Source organism: Tenrec ecaudatus, chromosome 2, assembly GCF_050624435.1.
Source record: "Tenrec ecaudatus isolate mTenEca1 chromosome 2, mTenEca1.hap1, whole genome shotgun sequence".
In the NCBI taxonomy this organism is placed as follows: Eukaryota; Metazoa; Chordata; class Mammalia; order Afrosoricida; family Tenrecidae; genus Tenrec; species Tenrec ecaudatus.
In genome coordinates, this window is record NC_134531.1 from 168,066,114 (window position 1) to 168,087,511 (window position 21,398).

The window sequence follows — 21,398 nt, forward strand, 5'->3', positions numbered from 1 at the left end:
TAGTCACCTGTGGTGAGTCATGTCAGGACAGCTATGGAACTCTTCCATCATCATAGAATGTTTGGGACTTTGATTCTGCACACAGACAGTCGCCCTTGGACTGGCCTTAAATGACTTCCTCTAGGACGTCTCGGGCTGATGGAAGGGAAGCAGAGTTCCCATTCTGAGGACTAATTTCTCTGCCTCTTCTATCTCTCCTGACCCCTTCCCCGCCTCCTTTCTCTGCATTGCCATAGAAATTTCCTTTGCTCATTATTCAACTACCTCAGTTTTGGAACAGCTTTATGGAGATATAATTTACATGCCATGCAGTTCACCCATGTAAAATATATATCATTTGATGGTGTTTAATATATTTATGGGACCATTCAAGGACCACCACCCTGAATTTTAGAATGGTCTACGTCATCTCAGAAGAGAACCCCATACTCTCTAACCAACACCCCACAATGATCCCAACTCCCTCTTCCTGCCTCCATGGATTTGCCTCTTCTGGACCTACCACGTCAATGGTGTGTGCTCTGTTTGGTCTTTATATCTGACTCATTCACTTAGAATAACGGTTCCAAGGTTCACCCATATTGTAGCATATATTTGTCTATCATTCCTTTTCATGCCTGTGTATTATTCTTTTGTACAGATCTACCACATTTTGTTTTTTTGGTCCTCAGGCTTTTGGATGTTTTTCACTTTTTGGCTAGTGTAAATAAGGGTCCTATGAACATCTGTGTGTTTTATTTTATGGGGTTTTCTTTCTTTTTTTCTTCCCTCCTTCCTTCCCCCCCCCCCCCCCCCCCGCTCTACCAAAGTGCCTGGCACACTGAAAAAACAATTAGACTCACTGCCATTGAGTCCGTTCTGATTCAGCAACCCTGTGGCATAGTGGTTATGCTCTGGGCTGTTAAATGAAAGGTCAGCAGTTCGCAACCACCAGCAAGCTTCAAGGGAGAAAGAAGCAGCTTTCTATTCCTGTAGAGTTGTGGTCTAGGAAGCTTGCAGGGGCAGTTCTACCCCATAGACCTTGACCGGCCCTATAGGATCAATGGCACATAGTAAATGCTAAATAAGTGTTACTGAATGGCTTTCTCTGAGGCTCTCACTCTGCAGTCGCTGCCTTCTTGCCTAAGGCCTGATACGGCCCTGGATTCTGGGGATAAGAAATAAGTCTGGGTGCCTTGGAGAGTGGATTGCCTCCACCCTCTCTGGCCAGCTCAGGGAGGGACAGTGTCTCTCCTGGGGACTTGCCTCCGTTTGTCCTTGATGGAGGCCACTGTACTCGGGATGGTACAGGGGTCCTGTAGTCATGAGTCATGTCCTGTCCATTTGGCCCTGGCTGCCTTGGTAGGAAGGCCCTGGACTAATCTTGTAAACCCTCTGTTTAACCATGTATGTGTCTCATCATGGTTCCGGCCCTGCTTCTGTGGTCCCACCTGTAGCTGTGATGTTTTGATCTGCCACCAACCATGCTTTTGTGACAGTTTCCTTTGCCTGCCCGCCCGTACACCCGAACTTAACTCCAGTCTCAATCGTGAACCCTCAGATGCCATTTCAAACTCGTGTGGATGCCTCCCTCCTCCGGATGATGTACCCCTGTCTTCAAGTGTCTTTTGAGACTTGGTAAATGTTCTCGCTAAAGTAAGAAAAAAGACACGATGCCGGTCAGCAAATGCACACTCAAGAGATCATTCAGACGGAGCAGGCCCCAGGTTCCCCACTAGATAGAAATCACCTTTAGATCTGGGGACTCCACTGAGCAAGGTCACTTAGCAGATTGGCCTTTCTCTAAACATCTGACCCCGGGAGAGGCCTGGACCCCGCTCTTCCAAGAGATTGCAGCCAGCCAGCACCCCCACCCCCACCCCACCCCGGGCTCGCCCTCCTCACGCCCTGTGTGTGGTCTGCCTGCAGCGCAAGGCCATCGAGCGGTTCTGCAGTGAGGTGAAACGCCTGTGCCACGCCGAGCGCAGGAAAGACTTTGTCTCCGAGGCCTACCTCCTGACCTTGGGCAAGTTCATCAACATGTTTGCTGTCCTGGACGAGCTGAAGAACATGAAGTGCAGTGTCAAGAACGACCACTCAGCCTACAAGAGGTCAGAGCACCCTCCCCTCCACCCACTCCCCGCAGTCTGGCCCCTTTCCCCTGGTCCTCAGCCAAGGGGGAGAGGTGGGTGGAGACGTCTGCCAGTTCCTTCTCCAGGAACTGAGTGCCCGGTCTCCACACCAAGCAGGAAGAGCCCTGCAGTTGGAGGGATGCGCTGAGAGCCTGGTCTTGGGAGATTTCCTGGTCTTCTTTCCCAAGACGGCATTGAGTTCACAGCTCCACCCCCACGGGGCAGCAGGGCTTTCTGTAGACCTGTGTAGTAGGGGACGATTCTGATAGTCATGACACTGATGTTTTTGGTTGAGAAGCAGAAAGCCAATTCAAAATGCTGACGTGAAAGAAGAACATATTTGACTGACAGAATTGCCAAGTGCAGGCATACCTGGTCCCGGGTACTCAGATGATGCCAGTCCTCTGGCCCTCTTGCCCTCTCAGCTCTTCCCTTTCCTCGGCATCGGCTTCGCTCCCAGGCAAGCTCATGGCCTGTGGTGGTGGCTTCCCGAAGCTTCCCGCTTCTTCCCGCTGGCCAGTGGAGTCGCCCTGCTGCTGAGGAAAGGGATGCTGCTCTTGCACCGAACAGTGTCTGCAGACGTCCCTGGGGCAGAGCTGTTGCTCTGTGGGGATGTGGGCAGGGCCCCATGGTGTCGTTCGTGAGTCAGCGTTAGCTCACAAGAAAGAGTCTGGGGAGGGGAGAAGCCACTCTTCATATAAATCAAGATGCTTCACCCACCGGGACAGGGCAGGCACAAGTGACAGAGGGCCTCTACGTTGGTTAAGGCTCAGAGGAGCTGCAGGCCATCTGGGTGAATGTGCTTGTCCTGGGACAGAGGGATCGTCCTCTCTGAGCCGCACCCTCCTGGATATCAAGGTAACTGCAGAAGCAGAACGGGGTGGCTCTCACCACGGAATCCCCCCGATGAACTGTAAAGCCCCGTGTACACAGCCAGGTGAGCCTGCTGCAGGGATGACAGCTTGCACAAAGATTTCATACACAGCACACAGCGGACTCTTCTCCAAAGGGCTCCCGGCCCAGCCACTACCATCCCCACCTCAACCCGCTTCCTCTGGGCACCAGCTCCAGCCATCCGCATGGTTGGTGGTGACTTGCTGCCTTCCTTGTGGCCTCAAACTCGGGCTGCACCACATCCCATGTAGGATGAGGGCAGCCCTCCTACAGGTCTCTCTCTCTAAGACCAATTCGTGCCCCTGACATCCATCATCCCTTCATCTGTATCCTTTTAAGAGATAGGTGCTTCTATTTCATACTGTATTTTCCTTTATGAGCATCTGGGCTGGCCTATAAAACACAGACCATGTGACAGAACAGAGCATCCTACCCAGCATTCTTCTCCATAACATACACAGTTGAAGCACTAGGCACCTTCGCTGGGGCTCAAAAGGCACGGAAGGTGTGGTGGGTGAGGGGGCTCACCATTCTGAGCTTTTTTATGGAGCCCAGAGAGGGCAACAGTCACTGCTCAGCTGCTAACCCAAAGGCTGGCAGTTCAAATCCACCCAGTGGCTCTGTAGGAGAAAGATTTGGTTCTCAGTACCCTTAGAAATCACAGCCGAGAAAACCCTGTGGGGCAGTTCTTTGCTCTCATGAAGAGTCACTAAGTGTGGGAATTGAATTCATGGCACCAAACAATTGCTTTAGGAGCCCCTGTGCGGTGTTGATGCTTTAAAGTTCTACTCTATTCAGAGGTGCTTTTGAAGAAAAGTCTGGTGATCTACTGCCAAAAAGCCGGCCATTAAAGGCTCAGGGTGCATGTTTTTGCTCTGACACACGTGTGGTCCTTATGAGTCAAGGCTGACTCCACACGTGGCTGTCATTGCCTTTACACTCTGAGTTTGACCTTCACAGCTCTTAGATGCTTCCTTGCCTTTCACTTGCAGGTCCCCTTATCTCAGGAGGTGGTACAGTGGGTTGGACATTGAAATGCTCACTGCAAGGTTGCTGGTTCAAACTCACCATCCATTCCACAGGGAAAGCTGAGGCTTTCTGTATGCATAAAGATTTCCAATCTTCGAAACCCAAGGGAAAGCTCTACTCTGCCTCTTGGGTCACTATGAGTCCCAATTGACTTGGCTTGTTTTTGTTTGTTTATTTATAATAAAGGTATCAATGACCCCAAGCAGATGACTGTAGAATACACATCCTTTAGACCTGAAGTCAACTGTGATAGCATGACTTTTGGGGCAGAGCGTGGTTTAGCCATGTCATTGGAACAGTTTGCTCACAGCGCTGGTCTCTGTCTCAGGGCGGCACAGTTCCTGAGGAAGATGGCTGACCCCCAGTCCATCCAGGAGTCCCAGAACCTCTCCATGTTCCTGGCCAACCACAACAGGATCACCCAGGTGATGACAGTCTCCTTGCTCATCTGAGCCTGGCTGTTCAGGGATGCTAGCAGGGGCCTAGAGACTGGGCGTGGGGGTGGGCAGTGGCTGTCCAGAGGCGCACTCAGCCAAGACCTCAGTCCCCACTGCCTCTCCTTGTGTGTTTTCCGAGCCTCCGTCAGTGGGGGGAGCTCACCAGGCCTGGAGCCGCACTTCCTTGTTTTCCGTTTTTGGTTGTTCGGTTTTTCATTTGTTTTTCCTAATCTTGGTCTCGCATGGACCTGCTGTGAGACCTCGGGCATCGTCTAAGCCTCAGTCTCCTCCTCTGTACTGGCGTCCCGGAGCGGCAATAGTGAGCACTCAGTTAGCAGCCAGCACCTTGGAGCAGGCTCGGTGATCTTAACAAGGAGCCATTGGAAACAGGGCTCCTAGAGCAGCCCTTCTCAACCCCGATGGGGGGGCGAACCACCCTTCATAGGAGTTGCCCGATTCATAACAGTAGCAAAATTGTAGTTATGAAGTAGCAAAGAAAATAGTTTTATAATCAAAACAGCCCGGGAATCAAAGCCAGGGACTCAGGGAGGTGGACCTCCTGACACGGAAGGTGTGGCAGAACAGCCACACGTGGGGACATTGAGGCGATTCAGGCATTGCGTGTGGGTTAGTGTGCAGGGTCCCCTCACTTGCGTGTGCCGTGAGCGTTAGGCCGTGCGGGTGCACAGCTGGGGCGGGGTGAAGGTGCAGGAACTCTGAGTGTGTGCCTAACTTGAGGGGGTGGGCGCGCTGCCGTTTAGTGTCTCCACCAGCAACTGGAAGTGATCCCGGGCTACGAGGAGCTGCTGGCCGACATCGTGAACATCTGCGTGGACTACTACGAGAACAAGATGTACCTGACCCCCAGTGAGAAGCACATGGTCCTCAAGGTAAGCCGCCCGCCCGCGCCACGCCCCGCCTGACCGCGGCCAGCACCCCTCTCCCTTTCAGGCTCAGAGCGCTTTGAAGGCCATGTGCATGGCTGCCACGAAGCCCTTCATACAGCTCTTACTGCACGGCATGTGTGTGACCTGCCCTTGCCAGGGACTATCGCGAGCGCCCCCCATGTGCTAGCTCTTTCTAATCGGTCTCAAACACAACATGGGCATGAGCAACCTTCTCCATAAGTCCTCAGTCCCTTCTTCATTGTTCAAGATTCTCTGGTCGGTGTCCTCTCGCCCTGGAGCTGGTCCCTTGTTTTCGTGTCCAGGGCACCTCGATGAGCTTGTCTGGGCAGCGTGGCTTGCAGTGTGTTCTCTCTGACTTCCTCTGGAAAATTGAAAGTCCAGAAAAGCGTTCAAGCCCATGCCCACTTCTCTGCCTGGGCCGTTCCTGTAGCTCTCCTCAGTCTTGCTGTCTCCACAAACCAGATTCCTACCCTCAAGTCCAGGTTACTGAACTTGATGTTGCCTTCAAATTGTTGGACCTTCCCTGCCTCTCAACTGCCTCTCAGTCTTCCCACACCCGGGCTCTGGTTCTTCCCCTCTGCGCCGCACTCCACCTCCCAAGCTGCCTGTTGCAAGCCTTTCGGCACGGCCTTCCTTCGTTGCCTCAGCTGCCAGCAGAGAGGGCCTCTCACCACCGAAAGGAAAAGTCTGGCAGGCCCCTGCAGAACCTCCACGTGCAGCTCTTGGGAAATGGCCCCAAGGATTACCTCTAGTTCCTTCTCCCATGTATCAGATGGGAACTTGACTTAGAAGGTTATTGTGAGAATTAAACATGAGAACATATTTTAAACACAGTATCGGAGCCATGTGTGGTCAGAGCTCCAAAAGAGGCCGCCAAATTTCTGGTTGGAACCTGATCTATGCTGTGTTTGTTCCTCTTTTCTCTATGACATCATATGGCTTTATAGGGCGCGTGTGTGTGGGAGGGGGGTGCATGCATATATACAAACCTGTTTTTTGGGGGTTGGGGGGTTTGCGGCTTCTCTGATGAGCGTGACTATTTCCCATGGACTGTCCCTTCTCATTCTAGGTCATGGGCTTTGGCCTTTATTTGATGGATGGAAATGTCAGCAATATTTACAAACTGGATGCCAAGAAGAGAATCAACCTTAGCAAAATCGACAAGTTCTTCAAGGTCAGCGGTGGGGCTGGGGGCTAGCAGGTCTCTGGTGAGAGGAATGGGACTGGACAGGACTCCAGTGGAGCTTGGCAATGTCCCTGTGGCTCTAAGGACTCTGCAGGGGGGAGGAGCGCAGAGTGGTGGGCCCGGTCTGCCTCTTGGAGAGATGAGGTGGCCCAGGGAACATCAAACAAGGTTCCAAGCTCCGGGCAGAATTTGGTTGGGAAGTCAAGCAATTGCTCCTTCATATTGCTGCTTTGCTTCTTATCATCTGGGGGGGGTGGAGGGGGGGTAAGAAGTGCCTCCCAACTTATAGCTCCTGCTTTAGTTTTCAGTACAAACCAGAGCTCACAGAAGCAGGAGAATTGAAGGTGGGGTGCTTAATTGCTTCTGATTCCCAGAATGACAGCCTCCCAGCAGGCCAAACCAAATACCACCTTAGCTTGCTCTCCACCTCCAGGAGAGCGGCCTTATCGACCTCCATCCACCTGCTCAGGCGTGAGCATGCCCATTCCAGACAGAGCCTCTGGATCTGAATGTCTGGTCACAAGATTTTAAAACTTAAAAATTTCCATTAATTAAAACTTTTAAGGATTTTTTTTTTTTTGGTAAGAGAATTTCATACTTAGAACCGAATTCTATTTTAACAATGTATTCTACTGTTGAGGGGTCAGACTCGGGAATACCCAACTTACTGCTGAAAAGATGGCCCTGACCTGGTCGTGTGTCTCACTAACTTTCAAAATTTAAGGAAATTTCAATTCCTGAAGGAATCCCATAGCGCTGGCCTGCTGCTTTTCAAGGCTGAAATATTTACTGTTTAGAGAGATGCTCCAATCGCTAAAAGGGCCTCTATTGAAAGGGCCTTGGAAAATTCGCCGTTGCCTTACGTCAACATTAAGGAGACTAGGGGGAGGAAGCAGGCGAGACAGAAGAATCTAATCTCACCCCAAACAAGCCTAGGTTCTGACTCTGCCACTTAATAGCTAGGTGACTTCAGGAAAGTCACGGACAAACCTCCCCCCACCCCACCTCCACCCCCCACTGCCATTGAATTGATGCTGACTCCTGGTGACCCTGTGTGTTGGCGAGCAGAGCTTCACTTCGTAGGGTGTTCAGGGTGGGATCGTTCAGCGATTTGCCAAGCTTGTTCATCCTTTGTGCCACCCAGAAACTTCTGAAAAGTCACCAGACCCTTTGCAACTCAATGCCCTTCCAGGGTCCCCTGGAGGCCTAAGTGGCATTCTATGGGTGGGTCGGAGCCGGGTTGTCAACTTTGCTCATTGGCATCTAGGTGGCATGGTTTTGTGGAAAAGTTATTGAATCTCTCAGAGCTTCCATTTCTTCATCTGTATAATGGGAGTGATTCTACTACCTAACTCCGTGGATTGAGATGGTGTTTTTAGAGTGCTTGACAGAGAGAGACTAGTGCATCGGAAGCAGAAAATAACCTGGAACCTTCCGTTTGTCCTAGAATCCGGATGGGAGTAGCCTGCCCTCTAGTGGTAGGTATCGTGCTTTCCCTTGCAGCTCCCAGATGCCCACCGAGTCCCAGCAATGCTACTGGGGCAAAGTAGCAGACACAAGAGCACCGAGAGGCGGCCATAGTGTCCTCGTCTTTCATCCCTTCTGATGAGCGACCCAGGACAAGCCACTCTGCCTCTCTGGAAAACGAAGTCCGTGGGATGCACAGGAGCACCTGGGTGCTTGCTGAGGCTCCTTCCGGTTTAGGGTCACATGGAGAGAGAAACTAGGCATCAGCCCACACGCGGTAGCCGGCCTTCCCCACTGGCAAAGGCTGTGGCCCTGCTCCTCCCCTGGTGACTCACATGCTGTGTTTGTTCCTTTGCAGCAGCTGCAGGTGGTGCCGTTATTCGGAGACATGCAGATAGAGCTGGCCAGATACATTAAGACCAGTGCTCACTATGAAGAGAACAAGTCCAAGTGAGTGCCTGCCGTAATGTCTCTCGGCTCCCGCGAGCACACCCAGCCCGGGCAGGGGGCCGAGGGGCCACTTCAGCCCCTCCTCCCTCCCCAGAGCCTGGGCAGGTGGATCCTGCACCACACTGGCACCTGGCTAGAGGGAGCCTCGGAGAGTGCTCTGAGCCCTTTTGCACCCACCTTTGCTGCTGGGGCTCAAAAGGGCCCAGAGCACAGCCAAGGCCCCTTCTCCATCCAGCGGTGACCCACGTCGTCCCCTGGTGGGGAGCAGAGGTGGGCTCTCAATGGCCAGGTGGGATGAGATGACTTGGGTCCCCACTGGGGGTTTTCATCCTTAACCGGTTCTTTCCTCAGGTGTCCTGTCTGTACCGTCAGTATGCAGTTGAAGGTGTGACGGTGAAATGGTTGACAGCCTCAGCTTGGTTACGTCCCAAACCATGATTGAATGTAGTCTGTGCCAAGGTTGGAGGAGTGCTGGGGGCCCAGTGGTTGAGTGCTGGGCTGCCAACTGCACAGTCGTTGGTTTGTATCCACCAGCTGCTCCCTGGGAGAAAGAGATGGCAGTCTGCTTCCAAAGTGATTTTCAAAAATAGAAACAAACAAAACTCACTGCCACTGAGTCAGCTCTGACCCAGAGACCCAACAGGACGGGGTTGAGCTGCCCCTCTCGGTTTCTGAGGCTATAACTCTTTTGGGGAGGGGAAAACCCCATCTTTCTTCTGGGACACTGACTGGTGGTTTTGAACTGTTGACCTTGTGGATGACAGCCCAATGTGTCACCTCCAGGGCTCTGTGGGGAAAGGGTTACTGTCTGGGAATCCATGTAGGACTCTGCCCTGTAGGGTCTCTGTGAGTCGGAATTGACACAAAGGAATTGGATCCGGTTTGGTGCCAAGACTGAAGTCCCTCATGAAAGCGAGAGGGGCTCTGGCTACCGCTCCCTGGATCTGTGAAAGAGCTTTTGTCCCTGGGCACCTTTCCCAAAGCGGAGGGCTTGGTTCAAGAAAATGGCCTCTTCGTATTGAAAAAGACTACCTGTCCTTTAGTCTCGCCCTAACTTCTGCTCCTATCATTCAGTCCCAATCCCTTGCTCTTGGGCCCCAGCCCAAGTCCCAATCTTTCAAGCTGAGCCCTAAACCCAACACCTGATGCCCAGCCACCCACCCTTTAGGTTTTAAACCCTATGTTAACTCAAACACACTGCCATCAAATCTATTCCGACTCATGGTGACCCCATAAGATAGAAGAGAGCTTACTCTGTGGATTGTGGATTGTAACTCTTTACAGAGTAGAAAGTCTCGTCTTTCTCCCATGGAGCAGCTGGTGGTTTTGAACTGCTGACCTTGCAGTTAGTAGCCTATCAGGTAACCCACTACGCTACAAGGCCTAGAGGTTAACTAACATCTTAAAACTATGTGCACAGAGAGTTAAGGCGGCTTCCTAAATGTAGCCAGACAACTCATGGGGTTGGTTTATTGGGTCAAAGGGCTTGGAACCATAGTTTTAGGTGACAACTTAGTCAGTGGGCATAGCCCGCTTCAAAAAGTATGTTCTATATCCTAGAAGGGTGAGTAGCACCTGGGGTCTTAAAAGTTTGTGAGTCGCTATGGAAGATACAACTGTCGGTGTTTGTTTATCTGGAGCACAATGAAGGAAACCAAGACTCAAAGAAGGTACTCGTCTGTAGGATGGCTAGCCACAAGGAAGCACAGCCTCCTTTAACTGGAGACCAGAGGACTAGAGAGTACCCGGCTACCACTGCCCACTGTTCTGACCAGAGATACAACAGGAAGCCCCAGATAGAATGAGAGAAATATGTAGAACAAAACTCAAAAGCCTTTAAAAATAAAAAGGCCAAACCTACTGGATGAATTGTCTAAAGGAACTTATGAGACTCACCCAACAATGCCCTTGGAACACCCTAAAGTACCCTTTGGACGTGGAATTGGTGCAATTTCTGCAGGTCACCTTGCATACATATAATAGATTAGCTTATAAAATAAACAGTGTCATCTGTAAGTTATGTGCTCCCATGAGCAGTTTACCATATGAGACCACATTGTTAGCATTTACCGGAAAGCAAAGATGAGACGATGAGGAGAAGGAAGCTAGATCAGTAGACACAAACGAACAGATGTCTATCGGGACAGCGCTGACACATTGCGTGCTGGTCTGGGTAGGCTAGAAAACAAATTCATAGACACTCACATGTACATAAGAAAGAGGTTTATAATCAAGAGCAATTGAATATTGAGAAAACATCCCAGCCCAGTCCAGAGCATGTCTATAAGTCCAATATTAGCCCCTATGTCCAATACCAATCTATAAAGTCCTCTTCGGACTTATGAAATATGTGCAATGATGCCGAATGCAGGAGGATCACAGTCCAGTGGGTGGGAAGTCTTGTGGATCTAGTGGTGGTGTAAGCATCTCAGCGCTGGCAGGGGTCTCTACGTGGCTTCTCCGACTCCAGAGGTCTGGTTGCATCAGGGCCGGTCCATGGGGCTTCTCCAGCTCCCGGAGCGTAGTGCCATGTGTCTTGTCACTAGAATGTCTCTCAGGGGTGAGCTTGAGTCTTGTTAGTAGAGAGTCTTCAAGGGAGTGAGCAGAGAGAGAGAGAAGTATCTTCTGCCCCAAGGAGTTCCCAGAATTCTCAGGAGAGGGCCACGCCCACCCAGAGGCCTCATTGGCTCAAATCAGAGTGACAAACCAGGCTCCACCCCTTCACTCATAATCTTCTCATGTCCCAAATTGACACCAGATTATGTAACTACCACATGGAGTGTGCTTGAACTCCACCAGCCTGGAGCGCTGGCAGATGAGTCTGACCAAGGGGCGCCAGACTGTTTGTGTGTGTGTCTCATGGACTGCAGGTTGGTGAGGAGGTTTTTTAAGGTAAAACAACAACCCAAAAACATGGTGTCAGGAATGGCTCCTCGTTCTTCAGTGCATGAAATCGCAGCCACCCGGAGTTGTGGCGAGTGGAGGCCGCTGGTGTAATGCACGGGGCGGAGAGCCGGGCCTGGCTGCCACGTGTGTCTCATCCTCACCCGAGTCATTCAGAATCGGAGGAATGCCACACTGCTCAGGGAACACAAGGAAGTCGATTGCCATTCTGATACGGTTATGAGTATTTTTATTCGGACCACTTCTGCTCTCCTTTTGATAGTGTGAACGCTTTCCTGAATAATTTTCTACAGTTTTTGGAAGGGGTTGGGTGGGTTGTCCTGGATTTCCCAACATGCTTAGTCTGTTTCCTGGGTCACCCAGCACTGGTTGGCGGAAGAGGATAAAGGAGACGGCTCTTTCCTCTTGAGAAAGAAGGGTGAAGCTTTGTATCCCAGTTCTGGATGGGTTCCTGAAGGGTGTCCTCCAAAAGAGATTTGGGGAGAGGAGCGAGAACCACGATGTCTCTCTGAAGGGTCTTGGCTCTCTCACACGATTGCTGCCAGGTGGCCCTGCCCCTGTTGAAGAAGAGCTACACTCCGTTCAGGTCTCTCCAGTCCCAGCTTCCTCTTGGAAGCTAAGTTTCCATCAGAGGCTGGTGAGATGCTGTTCACGTCGAGATGTGGTTAGGGAGGCTGCCCAGCTGCTGTTTCTTTGCTCCGATTCAGTCCTTTATGGCACTAGAGAGTCCTTCCCTGATTGCTCACTCAGAACTCTGGTAAGTACTTGGACAGAGTGCCTGGAAAGCCTGTGATTGGGTCTCAGAGGAGACCAGCCCCAAAGGAGGAAGGGGTGGGGAGGGGGCAGGTGGGGGCGCTGCAATTCAGCAGCACTGGATTTACTATGGTCCTTCGCCAAGTTTTCTGGAATACCTCCTGGACTCGCCCACAGGGAGAGCCGGCTATGTTGGCTGTGTGTTGGAGGAATCAGGAGCAGCAACTGTGTGGAAGGAGCCAGTCCCACCCTGGCACCTCCAGCAGGACCTGCTCCGACCCATGATTCTCTACCCAGGTGGACGTGCACCCAGAGCAGCATCAGCCCACAGTACAACATCTGCGAGCAGATGGTGCAGATCCGGGATGACCACATCCGCTTCATCTCTGAACTCGCACGCTACAGCAACAGTGAGGTGAGCACCCTCTGGCTGCTGGGATGGCAGTGCATGCGGGCCCAGGACAGGGAACGGACACATGGCCTGCTGGAACGCAGCAGTGAGGGCAGGTGCATGGGAGGCAGGTGGGAAGATACAGATTTTGATCAGCCATGGGCAAACAGTTCCACATCGCTGTGCCTCGGCTTCCTCATGTCAGAAATTGAGAGTCATAATATTACCTATGAAGGCCCACTGAGAAGATTAAGGGATAGGATTGATGACATATGGAGCGTGTGCTCTGCCGGCAGGTGGTCATTGTGAGTTCAGTATCCAAATCATATTTACTCCGGAAGCCAGAGCAGACTTCTGAGTGGCCATGCACATGACACTATCTAAATAGTCAAAACTACACACTAATGTCACTGTGAAAAATTTAAAACACGCAGGCAAAAGAAAAACCACAGAAATCTCCTAACATCTTGATAGGCACTATTTTTTTACCCAATAATTATTGAGTTTTTCCCTTTTTCCCCCCTTAACATAGAACCATGATCAATGTACAGATCTCCAAATAATAACACAAATGCATAAAAAAGGGAAATTTATCACGTAAAACAATACCATTCAGAACTAACGATGATTAAACTCTGGGTGTGTATGGCCTCTGAACTTCCTGTACTAGCTTGGTTTGCGTGTGTGTGTTCTGTCAGAATACATTGAAGTCATCTGACATGAATTCTTGGTTGCCCAGGGTTACTCCTAGATTGGAGTCGCTGGGTGGCTACTAAGTGAAGGACTGGAAGTTGTTCACCCCAAAACCTTTGAAAATAAGGCCTAGTGACCAAATTTCTGAAAAAATCAGCCGCTGAAAAGCCTACAGGGCACAGGTCTGCCCTGACACACGATCGGTCCAGTGATCAACAGGGAGTGCTGCTCCCTGTTCCAAGAGCGCTGGTGGCGTAGTGGCTAAGTGGTTGACTGCCAACCCCAAAGTCAGCAGTTCAAACCCACCCGCTAGCTGTCTGAGAGAGGAAGATGTAGCAGTGGTCTGCTTCTGCGAAGTTAGATAACCTTGGGAACTCGATGGGAAATCCCACTCCCAGAGGGCTGTGGGTTTGGTCGTTGTTGCCCCCAGGTTGACTCACGGCTCCCTTGTGTGGCATGTGGCCCTAGTGGTCATGCCCTTCAAACTCGAATAGAGAAGGCATTGCTCCTTCTTGTTAGTGGCCATGGAGTCGACGTACTGACTTATGACAGCCCCGTGTGTATGGAGAACTGCTCTCTATGTCAGCTGCTGCTCGGATGCTTAACCATTTGCTCCTCCCAGAAACTCCTCATGTAAGCACAGGGCAGCATATTTGAAAGGGGCACCATCTGGCACAGGCGAGCAGTATGGGCATTGGGTCACTTGCCCACATTTGGTAAACACTGACAGATCAAGCTCGGGCGGCTGGTGATCTTTACGTGTGCCAGTCAGCTGCACGGCCGCTGGGGAACCGTTTGCCCGGGGCTTGGGCCACCTCCACGATTGCTTGTATGTGCTGTGGGCTCAGAGGGACTCTGCCTTTAAAGTATCATATATTTTTCAAAGTGTGTAAACACACACACACACGAATGTTCCTTTTAAGAGCCACCCGTCAGTTCAGACTCACTGAACCCCACGTTCAGCAGAAGGACGCACTGCCTGGCCTGAGCCATCCTCCATTCGTTACACTGGAGCCACGGGTGAACCCATTTCTTTGAGATCTTCTTTCTGAGGGGGCCTCGCTTCACCACGAAGCACGACAGCGTTCTCCAGGGACATGCGGGAAAATGGAATGCAAAGATAATATATTTTTCCTCCATGAACTTTTTGAAGCCCCCTCATTCTTTATCCTGTGCATACACACAAGTATACATGTATGCAATGTTACATGGTCCAATAGAACAACACATGGATATTTAATCGTCTACCCCAGTGCATTTCACTCCAGGAGTGACATATCATTCATGAGTTGTTAAATAAGTGGGTTGTGATTGACATTTTTGAGTGAAATAGAACAGCCCATCAGAGGGGATCAGATGTATTAATAATGATAATGCTCCATGAAACTGTTGTGCCGTATATAAATTTGATATCCCCCATGTTAATATGTGCTCCTGAGTCACAATGGCATTTTTAATTCTTGCTATAAGTGACAGTCAGAAGGGTTAAAGGCCAGTGCCCTGCGATACCCCAGAGTGGTGTGGTGAATAGCAGACGGGGTGTCACGCACCTGGATTGGGACCCTCAACCATGTCAAGCCCTTGCCCTCCACGTATCCATGAAGGAGGCATCGTAACAGCACCTTCCCTAATCTGCCCCGGAGAGGAACAGGAACTTGCACGAGAACGTGCCAAGCGCGTGCACGAGGAGAGTGACCGCCCGTGTTCCCCAGGTGGTGACGGGCTCGGGGCTGGACAGCCAGAAGTCTGACGAGGAGTACCGCGAGCTCTTCGACCTGGCCCTGCGGGGGCTGCAGCTTTTGTCCAAGTGGAGCGCCCATGTCATGGAGGTGGTAGGTGTCTCCGTCCCCTCCACGCAGAGCCCGCTGCGCTCGCTTCCCGCTCCATCTCTCCCCACGGCTCGTTGATTTATTTTTCACCATATGACTGCGATATCCCCCGTGAGCCTCACCATTCGCCCCTTTGAAGTGTTCGATTCAGTGTATTCACAGAGTTATACAACTGTCACCCCAGTCAACGTTAGAACAGTCCTGTTACCAAGAATCTTTACTGCCCCTTCGCTACCATCTCCTGCTTCCCTCTCCCCCCGGCCTTGTGGTGTGCCGTCAAGTCAGTGACATAGCTGGTTAGGGCCAGCTTAGCAGTTTGAACCCACTGCCGCACAGCGAGAGAAAGATGAGACAATCGTTCCCGTGAAGATCCGCAGCCTCGGGGGTCCTACGAGCGCTTCTGCTCTGCCGCCTGTGCCCGCCGTGAGTCAGAATCGACTCGGAGGCAGTGGGTTCTTCTTGGGTTGGTATTTGGGAGAGTAGACTCCCCTGAAGGGTTTCGTAGGCTGTGATCTTTATGGTCTTTTCATCCATGGAGCCTCTGGTGAGTTTAAACCATGGACATTTTGGTTAGCAGCCGAGCACTGCCCTCATGGTATCACCAGGGCTCCTTCCCCAAGACCTCTGCAAACACTGATATCCTCTCTGACTCCATCGAGTGTCCTCTCCTGCATCTTTCATAGACTTGGAATCACCTAGTCTGTGGCCTTTTGTCGCTGGCTTATTTCAGTTAGACTGATGTTTTCACATCGGTCAGTACTTCATGCTCCTTTGTATGCATGTCCCGCATTTGGGTTATCTCTTCATTGGTGGATGGACAGATGGGTTGTATCCACTCCCCCTAGTACTCCTGGAAGCTGGTTCACCCCACTGACAAGTTCTGCAACAAGGACTGCCCTGGCACAGCAGAAGAGTACGAGAGAGCCACACGCTACAATTACACCAGCGAGGAAAAGTTCGCCTTCGTAGAGGTAGGTGCTGCCTGCCTCTCCACTCCATGGGCCCCCCATGGTGGTCCCAGGAGTGGTCCTGGGAAAAATGACTTCTCTGGACAATAAAGATTTGAGGAGATTGTCTGGGGGCTGCATCTGACCTCCTCTGGCTCCCAAGGTCAATTACCACAAGACAGGTCAGAGAGGCCCATCCTTTATCTCTTGTTGCCCTATTATGACACTACCCGTCCCTCGCAGAGCTCTGTCCACTTTTAATCTGGCTTCAGCATGTCACGGCAGTGGCCACTCAGAGCCCTGACAGTGCTGCTGATTGTGGGATCAATCGTGGAAGTTAACAGGTGGGAGGTGCTCAGCCTACAGGTGTCTAGCAGTTTAGTTTCTTCTCGGCAAGCAGGCCTCTCGCTGGCCCGCAGCCTCATGGCGTGCCTCTGCCTTGTATGGACAATATTACAAAACTCTTTAAGGCTGCTGATAAATGTCCACTCGGCTGTAAACCTCAACCTGCTCTAGCTCCAGCTTGATGAGTCAGCAAATCTAGCCTCCCTTATGAAGAGCCCGAGGGCACCCCATTCTACGAGCCAGCCTCCTGCCCCAAAGCATCTCAGCATTATGTCCTCTGTGGGCTGGAACGGCTGCACCTGTCTCATGCTCCACCTCCTGGTTCTGCCGCTGCTGGATGAGGAGGCTCAGTGCGCAGGGATCTCAGTGTCTGGAGGACATGTGTCACTCCTGGCTCTTCTTTCTCGCTCGTCTTAGGGTCCCCTTTTCTGCCTCTAAAGCAGCTGATTTTAGGCCCAGCAGGACAGCAATCACACTATCAGATACCGGGCCTCCAAATTTTAACCTCTGACTTTATTACCTTTTCTCTATTATTGCATGCTACTCCTTTCTGTCAGCCTTACATCACATTTCCTCAAATTTGTCTTCCAACTCGATTAGAATTTTGATAATATTTTTGATGTCCAAAACCTTTGACTTTTCTTATTTTGCAGTGCACTGATCTTGTGTCAGAAATGTGGTCATTATAATTGTTTAATCAATTTTATTGAGATAGAACGCACATGAAATAAACTGCATCCATTTACAAGTGTTCAAGTCAAAGAAATCTGACAGTTGAGTACATCATGAAACCACCAGTACAATCAATGTACAAACATTTCCATCTCCCCCTTGCGAAGAGGAAGCTGCTTCCCCACCCTTAGTCCCAGACAAATACCTAACTCCCCACCACAGCCCAGGCACCAGGGAGCGGGTGTGCACAGCATCCGCAGGACTCACGCAGGCTGTGCTCTCTGTTTGATGTGGGGTGGGGTGGGGTGGGGGGGAGGGAGACGAGCAAGTCATAATGGGTGTGACGGGTGTGATGACTGTGAGAAGATGGGTTTGATACACACTTTCTCCTTCAAATTCTGAACCGATTGCAAAATTAAGGCTTGAGGCATATGGCATTAAAGAATCCGGTTTATCGTCATTAAATCTGGGCTAGAGACGGTGACTTCAGCCCAAAGTTCAACAGCTTTCCTCTTCTTCCCCCAGCTCCTTCCCTGAGCAACGGGCTTCACAGCTGCAGCAACGCAGGCCTCCCTCCCTCGTGATGGGGAGAGGACAGGCGCCCAGAGAGCAAACACACAGGCAGACAGGCCAGGCCTGGTCCACTCTCCATGGCCAGACTCCCATCCAAACCAAGATGTGAGGGAGCCCAACAGAAAGGCTGAGCCTTGTCTCCCATGGCTTCTGCAGGAGGGGATGTCCCTGTTGTATGGATCCAAGCAGCAACTGTTGTTTTTAAAGCAAGGATAATAAACAAGCCTTAGGAAATGTACCATGAAAAAAGTCTCTATTTGACATGGTATATGGGTGCATGCAAGGATCCCTGGTGGTATAGTAGGTAAAGCCCCCAGCTGCTAACCAAGAAGTCGGCAGTTCAAACCCACCACCTTCTCCTTGGGTGAAAGATGAGGTTGTCTGCTCATCATTCTCGGAAACCCACAGAAACATTTCTACTCTGTCCTGTGGGGCTGCGAGGAGTTGGAGTCGACTCGGCGGCAGTGGGGTTGGTTTTGGCAATGGTGCGTGGCACGTGGAGCGGCCTGCTGGAGTTACAGTGCTGCTCAAACTCCTTAAGGAATAAGCGCTCAGGCCAACCGTGTCGCCAAGCACACTGGTCCGCTGAGCTGACTGACGTGCTTGTCTTGCGGTGAGACTCCTTGATGGAGGCAGCCCGGTGCTGCTGTGCGCCCTGATGGGCGCTCCCTACTCAGCTGTGAGCCCGCACTCAGAGTAGCACAAGAGCCTAGTCCCGCAGCAGTCTCCTGGGGAGCCCTTGAAGCATCGCCATTAAAGAATGCTCTCTATAGTCTTCCCGTGACTTACACTGAGGCCCGACAAGCCTGACCTTCATCTGTACCTGACCAGGTGATCGCCATGATCAAAGGCCTGCAGGTGCTCATGGGCAGGATGGAGAGCGTCTTCAACCAGGCCATCAGGAACACCATCTATGCGGCCCTGCAGGACTTTGCCCAGGTGACTCTGCGCGAGCCCCTGAGGCAGGCGGTGCGCAAGAAGAAGAATGTGCTCATCAGGTGGGTCCGCGGGCGGCCGCGGGCGGGTGGCGGGCCTCGCTGCTGACTAGGAAGGTAGTCCCTGGCTCCTCTGCATCTGTGGCAGGCTCGGAGTTCACGCAGACTTTTTCTAGATCGTTCTCTGAGTTAGCAGTCTCTCTTGGGAGAATTTGAATTGGAAACGGGGGTGAATTCAGCTCCAGTCTCCAGGTTTGAAACCCATTCCCGCCCCCGCTTAGTGAAGTGAGCTTCATCTCATGGCTGCCCTGCTCCAAGCCTCCGTTTCCCTCATTTGTGAGACAGAGATGACCGTGGGACCTGTTGCCCAGGCAGCTGGGATGCGGAGGTGAGTTAAGCACACAGCAGCGAAGAGTAGGTGTACAACAAATAGAAGCTATTGTGAAATATTTAAGTACACGTGATTTAATTGGACTCCTATGCCAAAGAGATTTTCCTTGAGCCAGAGAGAAAAAGAGTTAAGTTCTCTCCCGGTGTGGGCTCCGAGCCCAGTGCTGAAACATCTAGCAGGCGTCAGGACAAGCTGGGATGGAGGTGACAGTGCAGAGTGAGTCCCGAACTACCCCTTTCAGTACTAATCCAGTATCTCAGGGTGGGCGCCAGGAGGAACTGGTGTCACTCCCATCTCAGTCATGCCAAGGCCCCTGGGGGATCAGCAGCCCTGGGAAGAGGCTGGCAGCTGTCCTCCCAGGAGTCAGCTGCCCTGAGTGTCAGCTCTTCCTTCCCCAGTGTCCTGCAGGCCATCCGGAAGACCATCTGTGACTGGGAGGGGGGCCGAGAGCCTCCCAATGACCCGTGCTTGCGAGGGGAGAAGGACCCCAAGGGTGGCTTCGACATCAAGGTGCCGCGGCGTGCCGTCGGGCCCTCCAGCACACAGGTAAGCGGCTGCAGGCACAGGCCAGCTTCATGGACCCCGAGAGCAGTCCGGCCACAGGGGGTCATCCTGGCGGGCCGCTGGGCAGCGGGGCTGGGGTCCTTGGGCGGAGGGGCAGGGTCAAGTGGCTGCTCTAGCCTTAATCTTCCCTCTTGCTTTGAGATAGAAGGGAGGACCACCGACCTAAGATTCAGGAGACCTGGATTCTAGTCCCAGAGACCTGTGTGACCTCGGGCACCTTACACGGTCCCTCTGTGCCTTGGTTGTCTAATCTGGCAAACGGGGGTGGTTATCACCTAGCCCGTGAAGCAAGAGTCAGATGAGCTTCAATCTCCATATGAGAGGGCTTCAGTAGATCCATGAGGAAATCCCATTGTCGTTTCATTCTGGTTTCCCCCCACTAACTTTTGGAGCCCCCCTCACGTATACACATCTGCCCCATGCCTCTTTAATGAACCCAGCCCCTTCCCTGCAGGGGCGCCCCACTCAGCCATTCTCAGGTCCTGCTTCTCATGTGCTGTGTGAGCTTGGGCAAGCCCCTCTACCTCTCTGAGGTCTGGTATCTTCTCGGTAAAATGAAATCTTTGGATGAGGTTCCTGGCCAGGGACCCCTTTCAGTATTACCCATCTCCCCAAAGGAGCACAAGTCTTGACAGCCACTGGCCCTTTAGAGAAAGTTTTTCTCCAAATACATGCAGTGTCCAGCCAGAACTTCTGAACAAGAGGCAGCCAGTAGCATGTCCTGAGAAGACGTGAAATTAGAGAGCGAGAAGTGGGGGAGGCTGGGGAAATGGGGGGGGGGGTAACGAGTCTTGGCATCATATTCATACTCTTGCTCAAGGTGAATTTCTGGTGAGCTTTTTGAAGGAGTCTTTGGGTGGTGTCAGTAGGGAAAACGCTCCGTGGCTAACTGCCAGGTTGAAGGTTCAAGTCTACCCAGAAGTCCCTCGGGAGGAAGGCCTCTGGTGAGCTTCTGGGAGCTCAGCCATCGGACCCCCGTGGAGCACAGTTCTGCTCTGACGCACACGGGTTCTCCGTGCTGACTCGACGGCCGCTGGGCTTGATTGGGCTTTTCAGGGTATTGGAGCAAAGCATGTGGGCCCTGTCGCCACTTCTGGAAGCTCCATGCTGGGAACTCTCCTGCTTCGTATGCCTCGCACTCCTTGCTCGACTTTGCACTCCTGAGGTCCTGAATCCTCTGAGATGAGTCGTCGTAGCCCTACCCTCTCCCCGTGTGTGTGTGTGTGTGTGAGTCTGTCTGTGTCTGGACACAGGGTGGGCAGAAAGGAGCCAGGAGGATTCTCAGCAGCATCGACCTTGCCTCCCTTGCTTTCACAGCCCTGGTCTCCCCTGCTGGCTGTGGACTGTCCCAAGGAAGCGCCTGCAAACTAGGGCAGAATGGCCCAGGGGGTGCGAGCCAGGCTTTCAGGTGTTGCCGTGGATCTGAGGCATGCGTGAGGAAGGAACAGAAATAGCAAACGCCAGCCTGAAAAGAGGAGGGTAGAAATGGGGACAAAAGACTAGGAGAATTGAGAGGAAGAATTGAAGATGAGGAAAGAACCTGTTTCATATAGATAATGCAGTAGGGTCGCCAATACTTATGCCTGGCCCAAGCCTCGCCACGTCATGCCATGGGGCTCTGATGTGGTGAATAGACTGATGAATTTAAAAGCCTCTTGACAAAATAGAAGAGCACTTAGCACCCAAATTAGGCCCCCGCGCCCATCCCCTATTTTACAGATGGGGAAACTGAGGTCCAGAAAGGGGCAGTGGCTTGTCCAAGTCACAAGGTGAGTCATTGGTGGAGGTGGGACAAGAACCCAGGTCTCCTGACTCCCACCACGGGGCTTGGGGACGGCCACTGGAGTCCAGTAGGTGTGTAGCAGAGCAGGGTTAGAGCCCGCCCGTCCCAGTGACGTGAATGCACCACTGGGTCAGAG

At 52.0% G+C, this 21,398-nt stretch overlaps 1 protein-coding gene across 3 annotated transcripts in view; it reads left to right on the top strand.

Annotated features, from left to right (window-relative positions):
- The window catches only part of CYFIP2 (cytoplasmic FMR1 interacting protein 2), a 137,265-nt gene that overhangs the window by 44,847 nt on the left and 71,020 nt on the right, over window positions 1-21,398 (top strand). For all 3 annotated transcript variants that reach the window (XM_075541893.1, XM_075541891.1, XM_075541892.1), the window contains exons 6-15: window positions 1,909-2,090; window positions 4,363-4,459; window positions 5,233-5,361; window positions 6,449-6,553; window positions 8,391-8,482; window positions 12,437-12,554; window positions 14,936-15,055; window positions 15,898-16,023; window positions 18,421-18,587; window positions 19,314-19,461. In XM_075541893.1, the coding sequence (XP_075398008.1) occupies window positions 1,909-2,090; window positions 4,363-4,459; window positions 5,233-5,361; window positions 6,449-6,553; window positions 8,391-8,482; window positions 12,437-12,554; window positions 14,936-15,055; window positions 15,898-16,023; window positions 18,421-18,587; window positions 19,314-19,461 (1,284 nt within the window). The remainder of the gene's footprint in view (window positions 1-1,908; window positions 2,091-4,362; window positions 4,460-5,232; window positions 5,362-6,448; window positions 6,554-8,390; window positions 8,483-12,436; window positions 12,555-14,935; window positions 15,056-15,897; window positions 16,024-18,420; window positions 18,588-19,313; window positions 19,462-21,398) is intronic.